This window comes from Leucoraja erinacea, chromosome 12 (genome assembly GCF_028641065.1).
Source record: "Leucoraja erinacea ecotype New England chromosome 12, Leri_hhj_1, whole genome shotgun sequence".
Lineage (NCBI taxonomy): Eukaryota > Metazoa > Chordata > Chondrichthyes > Rajiformes > Rajidae > Leucoraja > Leucoraja erinaceus.
The window spans coordinates 6,167,349-6,189,205 of record NC_073388.1 but is presented as its reverse complement, the minus strand read 5'-3'; the positions used below and the strand labels follow the sequence as shown (position 1 = coordinate 6,189,205).

Here is a 21,857-nt window from a genome sequence, read left to right as displayed (position 1 = left end):
GGGAGAAAAAAAAGTTCAGTGTGTGTGTGTGTATATATATATTATATAAGGTGGATGTGATATATATATAAGGTGGTGGATATGTATATATATATAAATATACATTGTGATATGTTTAACACATATAGTTTTAGTTTAGAGATACGGGGAACGTGCAAACTCCGTACAAACAGCACTCGTAGTCAGGATCGAACCCGGGTCACTGGCGCTGTGAGGCAGCAACTATACCGCTGCTCCACCCCATACACGCTCCCTGCACCGTGCTGCTTGCTGCTCCCACGATTTAATTCTTGGGTGCATTAATTGCTGTGCCTTTTACTCACAATCTGTACTTCAATCTGCAAATTAAGTAATGTCCTAAAAGGCTGACTTTCAGTGCCTGCAATTCCTTGTGTGTGTTATCATTAATATGCAGAAAAATATTATTGCATGCAAGCTGATACATGAAATTTCAAGTGCTGGAGTTTTTTGTGCTTAACTCAATATTCCAGCATTTGTAGCTCCAGGTGTCTCCAATTCGTAAAGCTTGCATTCTATTTTAACAGACAATAGTAAATTACTGGCGGAAATCAGTAAACCAAACTGTGCAATGTCCTGAAGGGATGAATTGCACAATGCTTCAAGGGTGTGCTAGTTAACTAGCTGATAATAATAATTAAAAACAAAGTATAATCCAGACCCAGATGCTGGAATCTTAAGTAAAACACAAAGTGCGGGGATAATTTAGCAGATAAGGCACCACCTGGGGAGTGCATGGACAGGTGACATTTCGGATCAGGATCTTTCTTCAAACTTCAGTATAATTCATATAGTTATTCATTCATTTGTGATTAAAGCATGTTACAGCCATGCAGAGGTTGACTGAGGTGCGGGTCATTACTGTAAGAGTTCTTCCTGCTGTGTTCTTGGACTGACCGGTTTCAACTGCTGCATTCATGACCTTCAGTCCTTCACAAGGTCGGGTGTGGCGGGGATGATGGTGTTTACTTTCCCAGATCAGTAAACTATCCCTTGTAGCATTCACGTTCAGGTCACTAATTGACAAGTAAATGCACAAGAGCCAGGCAATGACTTTCCCCACTAAGAGATACCATTACTGCAATCGCTTGATATTTAATTGTCTTATCAACACTAAAGTTCCCACTGCAGTGGCCAGAAGTTTAATTAAACCAACCACATATCTAGAGAAGGATCCCGACTTGTTCCCTCGCAGATGCCTAAGAGAGACACAAAATGCTGGAGTAACTCAGTGGGTCGGGCAGCACCTCTGGAGAAAAGGAATTGGTTATGTTTTGGGTCGGAACCCTTCTTCAGACAGCATTCTGATGCTGCCTGACCCGCTGAGTTACTCCAGCATTTTGTGCCCATCTTCGGTATAAACCAGCATCTGCACCGTACCGGGTGCCTGTCTGACCTGCTGAGAGTCAGGATTTCAGAAACAGGCCCTTCGGCTCAACTTGCCCCATCGAGCTAGATGCCTCAGCTACGCTAGTCCCACCTGCCCGCATATGGCTCCAATCCTCCTACCCTTCCTATCCATGTACTTGTCTAAGTGAAGTCATTCAGCACGGACACAAAGTCACTCCAGCACTTGGGGCTTTACACATAAATACGAGTCATAGGCTTGGATTCACAAGTTATAGTAGAATCAGGCCAGTCGGCCCATCGAGTCGATTCAGTCATGGCTGATCTCTGCCTCCTCATCCCATATTCTGCCTTCTCCCCATAACCCTTGACACCTGTTCTAATCAATAATTGGTCTCTGCCTTAAAAATATCCACTGACTTGGCCTCCACAGCCCTCGGTGGCAATGATGAATTCCACAGATGAACTATCCTCTGACTAAAGAAGTTCCTCTTCACCTCCTTTCTAAAAGAGCGCCCTTTAATTATGAGTGTGACCTCTGGTCCTAGACTCTCCCACCAGTGGAAACATCCTTTCCACATCCACTCTATCTTTGCCTTTCTCTGATGCTGCCGGATTCCTCTGAAGAGGCTCACATTCTGACTCCACAAAACTATTTTAGCATTTATAAGAAATATTTCCCCAGGCTGGGATGAGTGCGGGACGGCTGCAACATTAACACTCGACCACACTTTCTCCAGCACCTTCGCTGTGTACAGTCAGTGCACTGTAGCTGCACTGTAAGGCTGATCGGAAAATGGAGAGGATGCACACGATACATATGGGATTAATGTAATTGGAAACTTGATTAATGTGACCTATTTTCGCGATGTATGACTCTACAACTCAATTTCCAAGATGCATTGCAAAACTCACCCAATAAATAGCGGCCATGCCAGGATCATAGATTTTTCTTTAAAGAAAAATATTTTATCCATAAATTGTATTATTTATAACTCTTTTCAAAAAATTTGTTTTGTTAAAAAATAAATTCTTTACCTGATGCATTTTTCAACCTGGTTTTGAAATCAGAGTTGAGGTCAGAGGGTGGTGAATCTGTGGAATTCATTGCCACAGAAGGCTGAGGAGGCCAAGTCAATGGATATTTTTATGGCGGAGATAGATAGATTCTTGATTAGTACGGGTGTCGGTTTATGGGGAGAAGGCAGGAGGATTGGGGTTAAGGAGAGATATATCAGCCATGATTGAATGGCGGAGTAGATTTGATGGGCTGAATGGCCTAATTCTGCTCCCATCACTTACAAACTTATAGATTGATGCAAATGATAGTTAGATTTTCAGGGAATCAAATCAGCTATTAAAATTGTTTTAATTTGATCACATAATTTTGTTATTACATTTTGTTTCTGTTCTTTTTGCTGGTTATTATAATAACGAGTTATTCCCTGTGTAATTTTTAGTGATTGAGAATTGAAGGCTTAATGGTGCAAACCCATACTGCTGTTCCTTGCCCAATTGATGAGTAAGGGAATAGTTTATCTGGGTGACCTTTTAGTCTCAAATACCGGAGCAGACATACGAAAGTATGCTCAACTAGTGGTTACATGAATAGAACTGCTTCAGACACAGTCAATGCAAGTCAATAAGGAACAGGAGTAGAACTAGGCCGTTCGGCCACTCTGCCATTCAATTATGGTTGATCTATCTCTCCCTCCTAACCCCATTCTCCTACATTCTCCCCATACTAATCAAGAACAGTCCGTTTTCAGAAACACGGGACTGCTGATGCTGGTATAGAGGAAATAAAAGACAGAAGTGCCGGAGTAACTCCGCGGGTCAGGCAGCATCTCTGGAGATCATGGACAGGTGACGTTTCAAGTGGAGAACCTTCTTCACACACATTGTGGGGGAGAAAGCTGGAAGAGAGATGGGGTGGGGCAAGGCCTGGCAAGTGATAGGTGCCCTTGCCGGGGAGGGGGGGGGGGGGGGGGGGGGGGGATTGGCATATTGATTGGCATATGGTGGACAAAAGATAGAGATGAAAAGAAGCCATAAGGTAGCAATGTTACAAAATTTTGAGATTTAAAAAATCAAGTCTGCAATTTATCCCATCAGATAAAGCATAACAATAAGTTTAATTTGACACCTAATTCACTTTCATATCTCAAGTAATAAAAAAGTTATGGCAATTTTCATACTCGGAAATTAGCATCTTGTTCCCTAATGATTTTCTATGGACATAACAAAAAAGCTGTGATCGTGGACAGTCAAAAGCCCATAACCTTCTTAAAAATTAAGAGAACTGAATGAAATTTTCAGCTATCATAGATTGAAGCATTCTGAAACAAATATAAAATAATCTTACTTGGATGACCTGAAATTAAAGCATATAATTAGTTAGTTACCCAATTGCAGCTAATTTCAAACTTCAATTACTAGATCTAAACATCTATCCATTTCTTAATAAATGATTAACATTTTTAAATAGCCCAAGTGTCCAAATAATATTCACAAATAATTCACAATAAAACATTTACATAAATCTCATTTACATCAATTTATAGGCCAAATGGAAGGAATTTAGTGTTCAATTGCTGTAAATTAAAGTCAATTTAAATCGGCTTTCTAGTGGGTTCCTGTGAACGCGCTGGTTTAGAACGTTCACATTGCGCTGGATTTGTGCCCTCAAATGCCCAGAAAAATACTGCGGGATATAAAGATCCCAAAATGAGCTACTCGCTATAGAAAACTTTATATACAGGGTTATATACAAGCCCCATTTAATGTAAAAATAAGGTACATACCTTTAATTGTTTGCTTTATAAAACCCTGGGGCTGCGAGAGGTTGCGAGTTTAGAGAGTGATTTTTAAACTACTATAAATATTATACAAGGCCATAAAAACTAATAATACCTTTTGCGACGGGGTCTTTCAGCGATTTTCCGTTAATGATTTACTAGGCTGAACATTTTCGATTGGAACAGCCTAGTAAAAATCGCGTTTTAAACCCGCCCCCTCTAAACAGCGCCAAAATCGCGCACACGGGGTAGGGCAGATGCTCAGCCACGATTCAGGTAGGTTTTGTAACATACCTACATAAGGCTGTACGGTAAGGAGTCAAATATGAAGCCGGAGGATTGGATATAGTTTAGTTTAGAGAGACAGCGGCTTTTGGAAACAGGCCCTACGTCCCATCAGGCCCACACCGACCAGTGATCCCCACACATTAAAGCTATCTTACACACCAGGGACAATTTTATATTTATACCAAGCCAATTAACCTACAAACCTGTACCTTTGGAGTATAGGTGAAAGGGGAAGTTCTGACCAGAAGAATAGCTCAGCAAATCCCTTTGATTTGCTGCAATGGTGTCATAAAGACTAAGTCACAATAGTAGAATTAGGCCATTTAGCCCAATCATGACTACGGTAGACACAAAATGCTGGAGTAACTCGGAGGGTGGGGCAGCATCTCTGGGGAGAAGGAATGGGCGATGTTTTGGGGTTGAGACTCTTCTTCCGACTGATGTCAGGGGAGGGGGCGGGTCATAGAATGTAGTCGGAGACAGTAAGACTCGTGGGAGGGAGGGGAAGGGGATGGAGAGAGAAAGCAAGGGCTATCTGAAGAGAGGATCAATGTTCATACCGCTGGGGTGTAAACTACCCCAGCGAATTGTCTATTGTCTATTGAAATATGAGATGCTGTTCCTCCAATTTGCACTGGACCTCACACTGATAATGGAGGAGGCCCAGGACAGAAAGGTCAGATTGGGAATGGGAGGGGGAGTTGAAGTGCTGGGCCATGGGAAGATCAGGTAGGTTAAGACGGACTGAGCGGAGGTTAGTTAAACAAACCTCTCCCATTCCCAATCTGACCATTCTGTCCTGGGCCTCTTCCATTGTAAAGACCAAGCGCAGGCTCGGCGATCGTTTCACTGAACACCTCCACTCAGTTATTTCTTACACATTCAATCATGACTGATCTATTGTTCCCTCTTAACCCCAATCTCCTGCCTTCTCCACGTAACCTTTGACACTCGTACTAATCAAGAATCTTGGCAATCTCTGCTTTAAAAATGCCCTTGGCCTCCATAGCCCTCTGTGGCTATGAATCCCACAGGTTCACCACTCTAGCTAAAGAAATTCCTCCTCATCTCCATTCTGAAGATATGTCTGTTATTCTGAAGCTGTCCTTCTGGCTTCTAGACACTCTCATTACTGGAAACATCCTTTCCACGTCCACTCTCTTGGCCTTTCATTGTCCATTAGCTTTCAATGACCAAGAAACACTCCTCCATTTTGCATATTCGGTGAGAGTTCTAGGACACTGGTATTCAAATTCTTTCTTGTATTTATTTATAGTTCACCTCCTAACCTATGGAACGAATGAGAACATTTAGCTGGGTCCTAGCAGTAAAAGTTGTGATATATATAGTAACTTTAAATTTATACATGAAGTTTTTCCCTTGTACTCTTGAATAGTTGAGGTAGGCAAAGATACATCAGTTTAAAACTGGAGATCAGAATCATACAAAGACCTTCTGGATCATGGTGTTTTGTGTTAGTTTAAGAAAAAAATGCTGTCTTCAGTAATTTTATTCCCTTCAGTTTTTTTGTTAATCCATTTTTGCTCTCAGTCTTTGCTTATTTTAAAATAGTAAAATCTCAAATTGCTGCATTTTCGTATGAGCAGTTTCCAAATTTGTCTGGGCAAGATTTAACAGTCGAATCACTCTTAATTTGAAGATTTTTTTTCATGTTTGTTAATATTATCAGTGACTTTTTAATCCACAATATAGAAGACTATGAATCTTGACATTTAGAGGACTGACTTCCTGCAGGTGGATATCAACGACTGTGATCTGAGCACGTGTGTGGTTGAATCTCAAAAGCTATTCTAGCTTTTTGTGGAGAAGAAATGTGCTATCTTCCTGTAAATGTGCTTTGTACATCCTGCAGATGATGCATAGAGGAATTGCAGCTGTTTGTTCAACCTTGGAAATGTTATCAATGGCGTGCTCTCTGTGAGTGTGCTCTGCCCAATAAATTGTGTCAACCTTAATTATAGTACCAAGGACTTCTAGCACACATTTGTTCACCTTTTATCACGAGAAGAGGGTCGTTAATTCCACTGTCAGACTGATTTCTGCTGTTCATCAGTTCCATTGTGCTGTGCGTTCAGAAGCAGAGAGCAGGAAATTATGTTATTGATTTGGTTGAGTGGTTTGATGTGGTGGAATGCGAGGTGAAAGGGTGACATTTTACATTGTGAGAGTCAGTTTTAACAGCACCAATCTTTAAAATGGATGCCCACGAGAGATTCAATTCTTAAACCTTTTATAAGGGTTGTTTTTCTGATCAGAACAATTACAATTTTCTGGTTGTAAGCAGTGGAGTGGCACAGTGTGGTTGGTGTACGACCACTAACGTTTGCTAGTTTACAGAAAAGGACACAAAGTGCCGGAGTAAGTCAGTCGTCTGAAGAAGGGTCCCGACCCGAAATGTTACCGATCCATGTTTTCCAGAGCTGCTGTCTGCCCCACTGAGTTGCTCCAGCACTCTGTGTCTTTTGTGTAAAGTAGCGTTTGCAGTTCCTTGTGGCTCTGAAGTTTGTAACTACATTAACGGTTTGGATGACAATGTAGTTAACATTGTTCATAGGTTTGCAGATTATACCAAAATAGGTGGTATAGTGAGGAAGGACATCTAAGTTTACCATAAGATCTAGATCATCTCGGTGAGATGGGCCAAGGAACGGGAAATGGAATTTAACTGGCAAGTGTGAGATGTTGCACTGTGATTTGTCAAACTAGGCCACGGCTTGCACAGTAAGTTGAAGATTACTGCAGAGTGTTTCAGAACAGAGAATTGGGAGTTCAGGAGCATGTTTTCCTGACAGCAGTGAGTCAGGTGGAGAGTGTGGTGAAGAAAGTTTCATGTGAGTTTCCCTTCATTGGGAAGGGTGTTGAGCACAAAAGCTGGGTCATGATGATGCTGCTGAGCAAGACACTGCGGGATCACCAGTTGGAGAACTGTTTGTCCAGGTACAGGGAGGATGTCATTACGTTGGAGACCACCAACATAATCCAGGACGAGTCGGACACTGGCCACTCTCTCTTCTCCCCTCTCCATCAGACAAAAAGGTATAGATCACTTCCAGATTCCGGGACAGTTTCTTCCCAGCTGTTATCAGGCAAATGAATCATCCTACCAGAACCAGAGAGCAGTGCTGAACTACTATCTACCTCATTGATGACCCTCGGACTATTCTTGTTCGGATTTTGCTGGCTTTACCTTGCATTGAACATTATTTCCTTATTATGTATCTATACACACTGCAAATGGCTTGAGTGTAATCGTGTATCGTCCTTCCGCTGACTGGATAGCACGCAACAAAACCTTTTCACTGTGCCTCGATACACGTGACAATAAACTAAATTGAACTGAAGATTGCAGAAGAGATGCACCAGAACGTTACCTGGGCTTCCCGGAACTCTTTGGTGACTGAGGGGTGACCTCATTGAGCTGTAGAAGATGATGAGGGGCAGGCATAAGATGAACGCTTGCAGCCAATGATGACTCTCAGCAAGACTCGGGCAGAGGTTTGGATAACATGTTAACCACATTGGATAGAATGAAGGATAGGAGTGGATCTCATTGAAACATACAAGACCATTACGGGATTGGACACGCTAGAGGGAGGAAGCTTGTGCAGAAGGGAAAGTTCAGAACCCAGTTTAAGAATAAGGGGTGGGCCATTTAGAACAGAGATGAGGAAAAACCTTTTCACACAGAGTTGTGAATCTGTGGAATTCTCTGCCCCAGAAGGCAGTGGAGGCCAATTCTCCAGATGCTTTCTAGAGATAGTTAGATGGAGCTCTTAAAGATAGTGGAGTCAGGAGATATGGGGAGAAGCCAGGAACAGGGTACTAAATGTGGATGATCACGGTGAATGGCGGTGCTGGCTTGAAGGGCCGAAAGGCCTACTCCTGCACCTATTGTCCATAACATGTCATCCTACAGCATTTGGCAGGGACAAGCATCTCCAGTCCAGGTACTAATGTGCTACAAACTGTGGTACATAGCTCAACAATACATACATAAATACATACATACAGCACTCCCTCAGAAAACCTCATGAAAGGCTTGAGAGTAGAAATAAGTTTTAAGTCTAGACTTAAAAGAGTTGATGGAGGGAGCAGGTGGGAAGAGGGATGCTGGTGGGAAGAGGGATGCTGTTCCATAGTCTAGGTGCTATGAACGAGAAGAAGGGTCTCGACCCGAAAAGTTGCCCATTTCCTTCGCTCCATAGATGCTGCCTCACCCGCTGAGTTTCTCCAGCATTTTTGTCTAACAGCGATATTCTTGTTGTCATTATCGTGGTCCAGCGAAAGATGTTGTAGTAAGTTGCTGCAAGACCTGGTAAGTTGCTGAGACGATGTCTGGTGGCCAGGCGATGACTTCTTGGAAGATAGATGCAAAAATGCAGGACCTGCAAAAACTCCGTGGGCCAGGCAGCTTCTCTGGAGAAAAGGAATGGGCAACGTATTGGGTGGGGACCCGTTGACTTGTTGGATGTGATCATGGACCACAGCAGAAAGGTTGCCATTTTGGTCTTTATGTTTTGTGCCTCAAAGTCACTTTCCATACGTGGACAATAATTTTGTGAAGCTGGATTGAGGCAGTGAGATTAAATCAAAATCATTGAGTTATGGTGTCACCTTCCTTTCAGGGTGGACTTCAATGTACCGATGAAGAATAATCAGATCACCAACAACCAAAGGTAAGATTCACTTTGATCAGCTACTCAATTAATTTTGTTGATACTAATTTAAAACAGGCAATTTGTTTGGCTGCGTCTGATTCAGTGGAGATTAGATTAGTGATTATCAATACAGTGGGGAAACCGGCCCTTCCGCCCTCCACCGATTCCGCGCCGACCAGTCATCACCCCGAACACTAGCACTATCCTACACAATACAGACAAAATGGTTTACAATTTCACCAAAGCCAATTAATCTACAAACCTGTACGTCTTTGGAGTGCGGTAGGTAACTGGAGCACCCGGAGGAAACCACCTGGTCACAGGGAGAACGTACAGACAGCGCCCGTAGTCTGGATCGAACCCAGGTCTTTGGCGCTGATGTGGGAGATAAACCAGGGCACCCAGGGAAACCCTGCACGGAGATGTGTAACCTTCGCTGATAGCACTGGAGAACAGGTTGTTAAACTGCAAGCCAGTCGCACTACTTGCGGTTCCACTTGCGGTCATAAGTGATAGGAGAAGAATTAGGCCATTCGGCCCATCAAGCCTACTCTACCATTCAATCATGGTTAATCTATCTCTCACTCCTAACCCCATTCTCCTACCTTTTCCCCATAACCTATGACACCTGTGCTAATCAAGAATCTATCTATCTCTGCCTTAAAAATATCCGCTAAATTGGCCTCCGCAGCCTTCTGTGGCAATGACTTTATCAGATTCACCACCCTCTGACGAAACAAATTCCTCCTCATCTCCTTCCTAATGTGCTGCCCGCGCCAGTTCATGCATGATAGGAGCAGAATTAGGCCAATCGGCCCATCAAGTCTACTGTACTCCAATCATGGCTGATCTATCTGTCCCTGCTATCACCATTCTCCTGCCTTCTCCCCATAACCTCTGACACCCGTACTAATCATGGTGAAAGACTAACAGTTCCGTGTAGAGAACTCGACATACAACAACTGTGATGTCCCAATAATGCAGATTGTATTTTGACATTGTATCCCACCAAGGAGTTCACTGAAGAATTAAATTTTTTTAATGACGTGGGCCACAATTTTAGGAGATTTCCTTGGAAGTTTGCTGTGCTTTAATATTAAGATTGATTCTTGATGAGCCTCTTAAGAAGGTCCAAAAGCAGTTGAATGGCCAATAAATGCTGGTCTTACAAATAATGACCTGCATATTAACACTTTCCTACACACACTGGGAACACACAGCCTAAAGTTATAGGACAACTTGTTCTATTTGATCATCTGTTTGTGCACGTCGAGTTGATTGCATTCGTCGAAACAGGGCGGACCACGTGAAGGTTGCAATCTACCACCCCACACACTGGGAACAATTTACATTTGTACAAAGCCAATTAACCTACAAACCTGTAGTTCTTTGGAGTGTGGGAGGAAACCGAAGATCTCAGAGAAATCCCATGCGGTCACGGGGAGAACGTACAAACTCCGTCCAGGCACAACCTGTTGTCAGGTTTGACCCCGAGTCTCTGGCGCTGAAAGAGCTGTAAGGCAGCAACTCTACCGCTGCGCCACTGAAGGCCAATGTGGCAAAAGTCTTTTTGACCACCACTCTGGGCAAGAGACTCTGCATCTACCTGACCTAATCCTCCCATCAATCTATATAGTATTATTTTATACTGAAAATGCAGTGTTATAAAACAATTTACTTTTTTCCCCCCTCCCTCACAGAATTAAAGCTGCAATTCCAAGTATTCAGCACTGTTTGGACAACTGTGCCAAGTCGGTGGTCCTCATGAGTCACCTGGGGAGACCTGATGGCACGCCCATGCCTGATAAATACTCGCTGGCCCCAGTCGCAGAGGAACTGAAGAAACTCATGGCAAGGTAAAGTGAAATTTGGTCATTGACGCGTTCTAGCACGAGTGTATTGCCTGTTTCCCTCTTCACTGGTGCTGCCTGATCAGCTTAGTATTTGAAGCATTCTCATTCTTTTTTTAATTTCAGACCACTTTCAGTTGTTTTATTCTATTTTTGCATATAGGGATATTATTTTCCTCAAAGATTGTATTGGACCTGAGGTTGAGAAGGCGTGTGCAAACCCAGCAGAGGGAAGTGTGATTCTCCTTGAAAACCTCCGATTCCACGTTGAAGAAGAGGGCAAAGGAAAGGACGCGTCTGGGAATAAGGTGAGCTTCAATACCGTTAACACGAGTAAAGGTTGTTGAATAGTACAGGTGTGAAGAAGCCAAAGAATTTCTGTCTTGGAATCGTCCCGACCCCAAACGTCACCTATTCATGTCGTCCAGAGATGCTGCCTGACCCGCTGAGTTTTCTGCTCAACATTCAAGCATCCTGGGGTCTCCAGATTTCGTACGAGTTTTGTTAACAGGTTGAGCAAGTCTAAGAAATGAGATTAATCAAGCTCATGTCTCCGGCACTGTAATGCCCCTGTCCCACCTAGGAAACCTGAACGGAAACCTCTGGAGACTTTGCGCCCCATCTAAGGTTTCCGTGTTCACGGAGGTTCCCGGGGGGTTTTTGTCAGTCTCCCTACCTGCTTCCACTACCTACAACCTCCGGCAACCGCACAGAAACCTTGGGTGGGGCACAAAGTCTCCAGAGGTTTCCGTTCAGGTTTCCTAAGTGGGACAGGGGTATTAGGGAGCAACTTTACCACTGCCCCATCGGGCCGCCCCTCAGCTGTTTTTCTGAGGCTAATTTGTACAAGTGTCGGAGATTGTGGGGAGAAGGCAGGAGAATGCGGGGGTTAGGAGAGATAGATCAGCCATGGTTGACTGGCGGTATAGACTTGATGGGCCGAATGGCCTAATTCTACTCCTATCGTTTATGACCTAACCCTTCACCTAACTCTTCATCTGGTGGCAATTGCCACATGTCGGGTTGTCAACTGCTATACGCTTCTTGGACGTGTAGAAAGCAACTGCAGATGCTGGTTTATACCAAAGCTAGATGCAAAGTGCTGAAGTAACTCAGCGGGTCAGTCAGCATTTTATTTCTCGGGCTTGCTCCACCTTTTAACATCACTGTTAAGAAATTATTTTTTGAGATCTTTTGGTTGGTCTTCATTCCTTTGCCTTGGTGTGTTCAGCATGGTAAAAGACATATTAGCTTTGCCGATCCTTGCAACTTCTCCATTTCTCCATATTATTTCCCAAAAATGTGAACAAAATTATTCATTTACTGCTGTCCATGGAGACAAGGCTGATGTCATCCTAAGACCCATTTTTATTAACTTTGCTTTGGTAGTAATCCAAAGTTTCCATTCCAAAGTTTTGAGTTGTCTTGCTCAATCAAAAGTTTGTAAGTGATAGGAGCAGAATTGGGCCATCAGGCCTTCAAATCTACTCTGCATTTCAAACATGGCTGATCTATCTCCTCCTCCTCCTAAGCCCATATTCCTGCCTTCTCCCCATAGCCCCTGACACCCTTACTAATCAAGAAACATTGACAAGGACATTCTTGCTATTGAGGGAGAGCAGCATAGGTTCACCAGGTTAATTCCTGGGATGGCGGCACTGTCATATGTTGAAACAATGGAGTGACTGGGCTGCACTGCAATTTAGAAAGATGAGAGGGGATCTTATTGAAACATGTAAGATTATTAAGGGATTGGACACACTAGAGGCAGGAAACGTGTTCCCAATGTTGGGAGAGTCCAGAACCAGGGGTCACAGTTTAAGAATAAGGGGTAGGCCATTTAGAACGGAGACGAGGAAAAACATTTTCACCCAGGGAGTTGTGAATCTGTAGAATTCTCTGCCTCGGAAGGCAGTGGAGGCCAATTCTCTGGATGTTTTCAGAGAGAGTTAGATAGAGCTGTTAAAGATAGCGGAGTCAAAGGATATGGGGTGAAGGCAGGAACCTAGTACAGATTGTGGATGATCAGCCATTATCATATTGAATGGTGTGCTGGCTCGAAGGGCCGAAAGGCCTACTCCTGCACATATTTTCTATGTTTCTATTCCCAATCTGACCTTTCTGTTCTGGGCCACCTCCATTGTCAGAGTGAGGCCCAGTGCAAATTGCAGGAACAGCATCTCATATTTTGCTTGGGCACCCCAGTGGTATGAACATTGACTTATCTAACTTCAGATAGTCCTTGTTTTCCATCTCCCCCCATCCCCTTCTCCTTCCCAGTTCTCCCACCAGTCTTACTGTCTCTGACTACATTATATCTCTGTCCCACCCACCCCCCTGACATGAGTCTGAAGAAGGGTCTCGACCCGAAACGTCACCCATTCCTTCTCTCCTGAGATGCTGCCTGTCCTGCTGAGTTGCTCCAGCATTTGGTGTCTATCTTCAGAGTAAAGTCAATAATGTCAATAATGCCAGTGTGAAGAAGGGTCCCGACCCAAGGCATCACCTATCCATGTACTCCAGAGATGTTGGCCGACCCGCTGAGTAGTTTGTGTAGTTTTGTTTTATTTACACATTTACTGAAAGCTGAACAATGAAATGCAGAAGCATAACAGGTGTGTGAGCGCGGTACTCATTCATAACTTAATAAAGGGGGGGGGGAAAAAGTTCAGTTAATTAGTGCATAAGCAAAATACAGTAGATAATTGCAGGTCATACAGCTTCTGGAGAAAGAGAAATTAAGCTTATGGGTCATATCAATGAGCTCCCACTAAATGTTTAAGAATGAACTGCAGATGCTGAAACTTCTTCAAAGTAGAAGGGTTTTGGCCTGAAACTTTGCCTATTTCCTTTGCTCCATAGATGCTGCTGCACCCGCTGAGTTTCTCCAGCACTTTTGTCTAGCTCCCATTGAATGCTGCCCTGCTAAGTGTCTATGATATTTTATTATTTTGTGCCGGCATCTTTAAATGTGTTCCTGTACATGCAGTAGTTTGATGTGATAAATTGTATAATGCACAAGTGTCTCAAGACATTATATATTTTTTTGCTAATGTTTTCACACCCACACGCTAGAAGAAATACTTTTCAATTGCTTGACAAGAATAAAATAAGATCTTTTCTGCTGGGTAGTTGAGCCTTTCGGAGTGTCCTAACTTAGAACGGAGATGAGGAACCACTTTTTTGCGCACAGAGTGGTGAGTCTGTTGAATTCTCTGCCTCAGAGGATTGTGGTGACCGGTTCTCTGGATACTTTCAAGAGAGAGCTAGATACGGCTCTTTAAGATAGCGGAGTCAGGGAATATGGGGAGAAGGCAGGAACGATTCTGGATGATCAGCCATGATTACATTGAATGGCGATGCTGGCTCAAAGGGCCGAATGGCCTACTCCTGCACCTATTGTCTGTCTTCCCCCACTTTAGTTTAGTTTGGAGATACAGCGCGGAAGCAGGCCCTTTGGCCCACAGAGTCCGCACCGACCAGCAGTTCCCAAACACTAACACTATCCTACACACACTCAGGACAATTTACATTTATACCAAGCCAATTAACCTACAAACCTGTACGTCTTTGGAATGTGGGAGGAAACCGAAGATCTTAGAGAAAACCCACGCAGGTCACAGACCACCTGTTGCCAGGATCGTACCCGGGTCTCTGGCGCTGTAAGGCAGTAGCTCTATGCTACCGTGCTGCCCTTGCGTTTAAGATTTTGTTGCCGTATGACTTATTAAAAAGGCTTTTTGAAGGCCTGCTTTCTTAAACTTTCTCGGGTGCAAGTTCGAGGCATGTGCCGAAATGCCAGAAGTCACAAATACATTGATACTCTTGGCAGTGACTCCTTCTGTAAGGTCAAAGAGCAGGCTAACTCTTGGAATAGATGCGCCTCATTGCTTTCTCTGCCAGGTTTGTGCCACATACAGTGACAGCAGTTGCTCACAGACATGCTGACCTTTATCAGCTGACACACGAGACTCCCGGAACTTGGGCTGAATAGTCTGAAGACGGGTCTCGACCCGAAACCTCGTCCATTCCTTCTCTCCAGAGATGCTGCCTGTCCCGCTGAGTTATTTCAGCATTTTTTTTTCTTCCTTGGGCTGATTAGGTTCCTTTTGCTGCCAGGTTTTCGCTACAATTTAATTTAACATGCATACAGTTATAAATAGTCATAACAAAATTCTGCAATATCGTGATCTTTTTGCAGACCTAGCTCTTAAAATGTCTATTTTTTTTTCTATTCAGCTTGTTCCAGCATATACCTGCACTCTTCTCATTGCAGATGATCACTTTTGGGACCGTTGTTTCATTAATAAAATTGCTGGTTTTCTCCCAGGGTTGGCTAGGCTTAGCACCATAAAAAATAGATGGTTGATCACTATTGTCCAGGAACTGCAGATGCAGTTCCTTGTGTCCATTGGATACAAAAACTGCAGGGACAGCGTACAGACTCCATACAGACAGCACCCGTAGTCAAGATCGATCTATTACTGTAGTCGTACAGAATGAAAATATTTCCTCAGCCCAACATAGGCGACACGGTGGTGCAGCGGTAGAGTTGCTGCCTTACAGCGAATGCAGCGCCGGAGACCCGGGTTCGATCCCGACTACGGGTGCTGTCTGTACAGAGTTTGCACGTTCTCCCTGTGACCGTGTGGCCTCGCTCCAAAATCTTCGGTTTCCTCCCACATTCCAAAGACGTACAGGTATGTAGGTTAATTGGCTTGGTAAATGTAAACATTATCCCTAGTGTGTGTAGGACAGTGTTAATATGCCGCGGTCGTTTGTCGGCGCGGACGCGGTGGGTCAAAGGGCCTGTTTCTGCGACGTATCTCGAAACTAAACCAAACATTATTAGTGATCAGATTTTATAACTGACCTGTTCCCATTTGCCTGCATTAGGCCTATCTATATCCCTTTAAATCCTTCCTGTCTATGTACCTGTCTCAATGTATTTTAAATGCTGCCTTTGTACCGGCAGATCGTTCTGTACACACGCCACCCTCTGCATGAAGTAATTGCATCTCCGGTCTCTTGTTAATCTTTTCCCACCTATTGTAAACTTGCACCCCCAATTCTGGATTCCTCTATCCTGGGGGAAAGACCGAACATGCCTCTCATCATTTTTGTGTACCTCCTCAAGGCCATTCCTCAGCCTCCCACACACCGGGAAAAAATAAGTCCGAGGCTCATCCTCTCCATACAACTCAAACCCTGGTGACATCCAGGCAGGACTTTCCATTGTACCTGTCCCTCGCCAGACTTGTGCATATGACGATAAACTCTACTTGATATGAATAAGAGGTAGACAAAAGTGCTGGAGAAACTCAGAGGTTGCAGCAGCATCTATGGAGCGAAGGAAATGGGCAACGTTTCGGGCCAAACCCCTTGTGACAAAGATTTTCTTTCTTGCCTCTTTCAAGCTAATTCTAGTAATCTTAGTATTCTAGTGACTGAGCAATAGCTTGCATTCTAGTAAGCCACATCGTTCCCAGAAGATGCACAGTTCAGAAAGATACCTCAAAGGTAGGTGCAACATCAAGCCAGTGCTTTGCACTCGAAGCGAAAAATGTCTCGAGTAAACATGAAAAAAAATTGGATTACTGTTAGAATTTGGTGCAGGGCATTTTTCTTAATAACTTTGAAGTATTTCCACGCTCGGACTGCTTGACAACTCTTGATGCTTAAATGAGGGGAAGGTCTAAAATACTGAAGAGAGCAATGCTACTTTTCCCTCATAATGGGGCACTGAAATGAAATCTATTATTTTCCAGACAAAAGCAACTGAAGAAAACGTTAAGTGTTTCCGAGACTCGCTGTCCAAGCTCGGCGACATCTATGTCAACGATGCATTTGGAACCGCTCACAGAGCTCACAGGTGAGCTATTTGACGTTCCTCCTTTCTTCTGGGGGGGGGGGGGGGGGGGGGGGGGGGGGGAGGGGAGACGCCCAAACAGCTGGAGTTGAAATATACACACAAGACTGGACGGGTTCAGAATCTCAAAACGAAGATGGTTAGGTGGGTGACACGGTGGCACAGCGGTAGTATGAATACTTAACCTATTGTTGAACCCAGAATCACCCTAAACCTATACAAGTAAAATAGTTTTTGTGGGAAAGAACTGCAGATACTGGTTTGAATAGAAGGTAGACACAAAATATCGGAGTAACTCAACGGAACAGGTAGCATCTCTGGAGAGGAATGGGTGACGTTTCGGGTCGAGACCCTTCTACAGATTATTAAGTAAAATACTTTGTTACTTATGGTTGTTTGACTTTAGTTAAGTTCTAGGAGCAGAATTATGTCATTTGGCCCATTGTCCACTCCATTCAATCGTGGCTGATCTATCTATATCTCTCAACCCTGTTCTTCTGCCCTCCACCCCTTATGGTGGCCGATTGGGAAAGGGGGAGATGCAGCGAGACCTGGGTGTCATGGTACACCAGTCATTGAAGGTAGGCATGCAGGTGCAGCAGGCAGTAAAGAAAGCGAATGGTATGTTAGCTTTCATTGCAAAAGGATTTGAGTATAGGAGCAGGGAGGTTCTACTGCAGTTGTACAGGGTGTTGGTGAGACCACACCTGGAGTATTGCGTACAGTTTTGGTCTCCAAATCTGAGGAAAGACATTCTTGCCATAGAGGGAGTGCAGAGACGGTTCACCAGACTGATTCCTGGGATGTCAGGACTGTCTTATGAAGAAAGACTAGATAGACTTGGTTTATACTCTTTAGAATTTAGGAGATTGAGAGGGGATCTTATAGAAACTTACAAAATTCTTAAGGGGTTGGACAGGCTAGGTGCAGGAAGATTGTTCCCGATGTTGGGGAAGTCCAGGACAAGGGGTCACAGCTTAAGGATAAGGGGGAAATCCTTTAAAATCGAGATGAGAAGAACTTTTTTCACACAGAGAGTGGTGAATCCCTGGAACTCTCTGCCACAGAGGGTAGTTGAGGCCAGTTCATTGGCTATATTTAAGAGGGAGTTAGATGTAGCCCTTGTGGCTAAGGGGATCGGGGGGTATGGAGAGAAGGCAGGTACAGGATACTGAGTTGGATGATCAGCCATGATCATATTGAATGGCGGTGCAGGCTCGAAGGGCCGAATGGCCTACTCCTGCACCTAATTTCTATGTTTCTATAACCCCTGACACCTGTTGATTAATACTGTTGTTTTAATTTATTTGTTTTGCATTAGTTCCATGGTTGGGGTAAATTTACCAAAGAAAGCTGCTGGCTTCTTGATGAAGAAAGAGCTTGAGTATTTTGCCAAAGCTGTGGAAAAACCGGAGAGGCCCTTCCTCGCCATCCTGGGCGGGTAAGTACCAATGCTGTTCATGCTAGCCTGCATCTGGTATCTGAGAACTATGAGAAACAGCCATCACATCTGCCTTGTGTGCATTATTGGCGTAAACCTTGCTCTTTTATTCAGGAAGGACAAAGGAACAAGCCTGGGGCCTGTGTTGTTGTTGAGCTAAATTGGCCTAATGATCAAGAGTGTTTTACTGTCGTATATGTCACGAAATAGAGCAATGAAATTATTTCTTGCAGCAGCACAACAGATATGTAAACATAGAACTCTATAACACTGATAAAAAGAACAAATAAATAGACAGTAGTAGTGCAAAGTCAAAAAATAATGTCCCCAAATCGATGTAGTTTGGAGCCCATCTGGACGTTGTGGTGTTTAATAGCCTGATGGCTGCAGGGGAGAAGCTGCTCCTGAACCTGGATGTCACAGTTTTCGGAGTCCTGTACCTTCTTCCCAATGGCAGTGGTGAAATGAGAGCATGGCCAGGATGGTGTGGGTTTCTGATGATGCTGGCTGCCTTTTTTGAGGCAGCAACTCCTGTAGGTCCCATCGATGGTGGAGAGGTCTGTACATGTGATGGACTGGGCAGTTAAAGTAAAATTACCACGATATTTTTAATTCCTAATCTGTAGTTTACGTAGATAATTCACACCAAAATACAATATCTCAAACTTGCCATGCAAAGTAACACAGCCATCCACAAACATGTTACCTTATGGTGGAATGTTTCCGTAGGAAGAATATGAGAGAAACGACCTGTAATATAATATCACCGTCACTTGGGGGCAGTGTTGTGCAGAAAATAGATACTGACAACCCTTGATGCATGGAATTGCATCTTATATTTTGACTGGTGGAATTTACAGCTAGGACATGCCTTCAGCATGCCGTCTCTTATAATGATCAGTCTGGGGAATCAAAACTTTTGATGCATTTTATGCTTTTAATGCATTTTATTTGTCCTATATAGAAACATTGAAACATAGAAATTAGGTGCAGGAGTAGGACATTCGGCCCTTTGAGCCTGCACCGCCATTCAATATGATCATGGCTGATCATCCAACTCAGTATCCCGTACCTGCCTTCTCTCCATACCCTCTGATCCCCTTAGCCACAAGGGCCACATCTAACTCCCTCCTAAATATAGCCAATGAACTGGCCTCAACTACCCTCTGCGGCAGAGAGTTCCAGAGATTCACCACTCTCTGTGTGAAAAAAGTTCTTCTCATCTCGGTTTTAAAGGATTTCCCCCTTATCCTTAAGCTGTGACCCCTTGTCCTGGAACAGCTTGCAAGCATGACCATTGCAGCAAACAGAATTGGAAACCTTCTCTCAACATTCACTCGCTCCAGGCCTTGTGCTATTTGGTAAATTCAAACTAACTTGGTGGAATTTTTCCTGGCCTTGCAGGACAATACCATTTTCAGTGCTGCTTCTTTGTTTCAACAGCAGATTAATGTAATAACATGGAATGATGCAACTTGAATAGCTGCCTCTGTTACTGTTCGACAGGGCTAAAGTCCAAGACAAGATACAGCTGATCAATAACTTGCTGGATAAGGTGAACGAAATGATTATTGGTGGAGGCATGGCATTCACATTCCTGAAGGTCATCAATAACATGGAGGTATGCTTGCCGGCTGAAATGTACCATGGTTTTTCCATTCAATAAGAGATTTTATGCTGTCATTGCAACACTTATTTTTAGTTCAAAGATGGATATTTTCAAGAAGTAATTGTTTTGCCATCTCTGGCTTTCAGATGCCTTGTTCGATTTACTACCTGGTTGTAAAATTACTTGATTCTCACCCCAACCACCAATGTTTGGTGTTTTGCATATTGCTTTCTTGTCAGAGTCGTCTATAATGGATAAATCTTCAAGCAATTGATCTTTCATTCATGGAACACAAAGTTGCACGGATTACTTTATTGTCACGTGGGACTAGGCACAGTGAAATTCTTTGCTTGCGTACGCAATGTATACAAATAGCGGCCACCTACAGCGCTGACAAAGCACGCCAACTCCCCCTTTTGTTCACCCACCCCCACACAACAGTCCCCCGCGCCGGATCCTCCATGTTCTCATCGACCCGCAAGGCACCGCTGCTGCCGCGAGGCTTCACCACCGTCGAGGCCTCACTTCACGCCTCTGTGATGCAGAACTGGGCGCAAGCCACCGTCTCCATCAGTCTCTCAGCCGACCCGGATTCCGACCCGCAAGGCCCGGCTCCTCCAACCGACCCGCGGGGCCCCGACCCAGGTTTCTACGCAACGATCCGCGAGGCATGGAGACCGTGGTGCCTCGATAAAGGCCGATGGCCGCGCTCCCAGTCCCTAACCACGGCCCGTTGGTTACGTATGTTGTCGTATGTCAAAGTGTCTTTGGCGTGTTTGGACCGGTCTCTTCTTGTTCATTACCTCGTTCGCTTTCTCCAGTTTTGGTTCCTCATCTCTTGACTCTTAGTGTCTGATTCTAAGATGCCATTTTATCCCCATTCTCCCTGGTCTGACTTCAATAGTTCTGCTGTTGTCCTCATTTGTTGCCGAACAGGCACTTCAAACCAGGAAATGTGCATCAACAGACAGAACATTTGCCCACTGCCCTGCTCTTCGTGGCCTGCCTTATAAATGCTCACTTTTTTGGCGATATTTTTTGTTTCATCATCTTGTCTACATGTTTACCATAAAGTTTTTTTTTTTCTGCTGGAATTAGACTATGATGATATTCTTTACATTAGTTATGGTAAAAAGTGCTCAATAATATACTTATTAGTTTGCATATTTCTACATTGAAAGAAGGATCTTGCATTCAATAGCACATCAAATAGTTTCATGCACATGACTTATTTTAATGCATGCAACAAGTAACAAGAATAATAAAAATCTATGCCTGCAACAGTAAGGGAATGGTGTCTGGATGTTTAGTTTAGAGATACAGCGCGGAAACATAGAAATTAGGTGCAGGAGTAGGCCATTCGGCCCTTCGAGCCTGCACCGCCATTCAATATGATCATGGCTGATCATCCAACTCAGTATCCCGTACCTGCCTTCTCTCCATACCCCCTGATCCCCTTAGCCACAAGGGCCACATCTAACTCCCTCTTAAATATAGCCAATGAACTGGCCTCAACTACCCTCTGCGGCAGAGAGTTCCAGAGATTCATCACTCTCTGTGTGAAAAAAGTTCTTCTCATCTCGGTTTTAAAGGATTTCCCCCTTATCCTTAAGCTGTGACCCCTTTTCCTGGACTTCCCTAACATCGGGAACAATCTTCCTGCATCTAGCCTGTCCAACCCCTTAAGAAACAGGCCCTTCGGCCCACTGAGTCTGTGCCGGCCAGTGATCCCCGCACCCTAACACTATCCTACATACACTACGGACAATTTACATATGTACCAAGTCATTTAACCTACAACCTGTACCCCTTTGGAGTGTGGGAGGAACCCGGAGAAAACCCACACAGGTCACAAGGAGAACGTGCAAACTCCATACAGACAGCACCCGTAGCCAGGATGGAACCCGGGTCTCTGGCGGCGTAAGGCAGCAACTCTACCGCTGCGCCACCAACGTGCC

The 21,857-nt window shown here is 44.1% G+C and overlaps 1 protein-coding gene across 1 annotated transcript in view; it reads left to right on the top strand.

Annotated features, from left to right (window-relative positions):
• The window catches only part of pgk1 (phosphoglycerate kinase 1), a 30,306-nt gene that overhangs the window by 372 nt on the left and 8,077 nt on the right, over positions 1–21,857 (top strand). The window contains exons 2-7 of the mRNA XM_055643520.1: positions 9,098–9,148; positions 10,831–10,986; positions 11,144–11,288; positions 16,749–16,852; positions 18,171–18,290; positions 19,797–19,911. Of these exons, the coding sequence (XP_055499495.1) occupies positions 9,098–9,148; positions 10,831–10,986; positions 11,144–11,288; positions 16,749–16,852; positions 18,171–18,290; positions 19,797–19,911 (691 nt within the window). The remainder of the gene's footprint in view (positions 1–9,097; positions 9,149–10,830; positions 10,987–11,143; positions 11,289–16,748; positions 16,853–18,170; positions 18,291–19,796; positions 19,912–21,857) is intronic.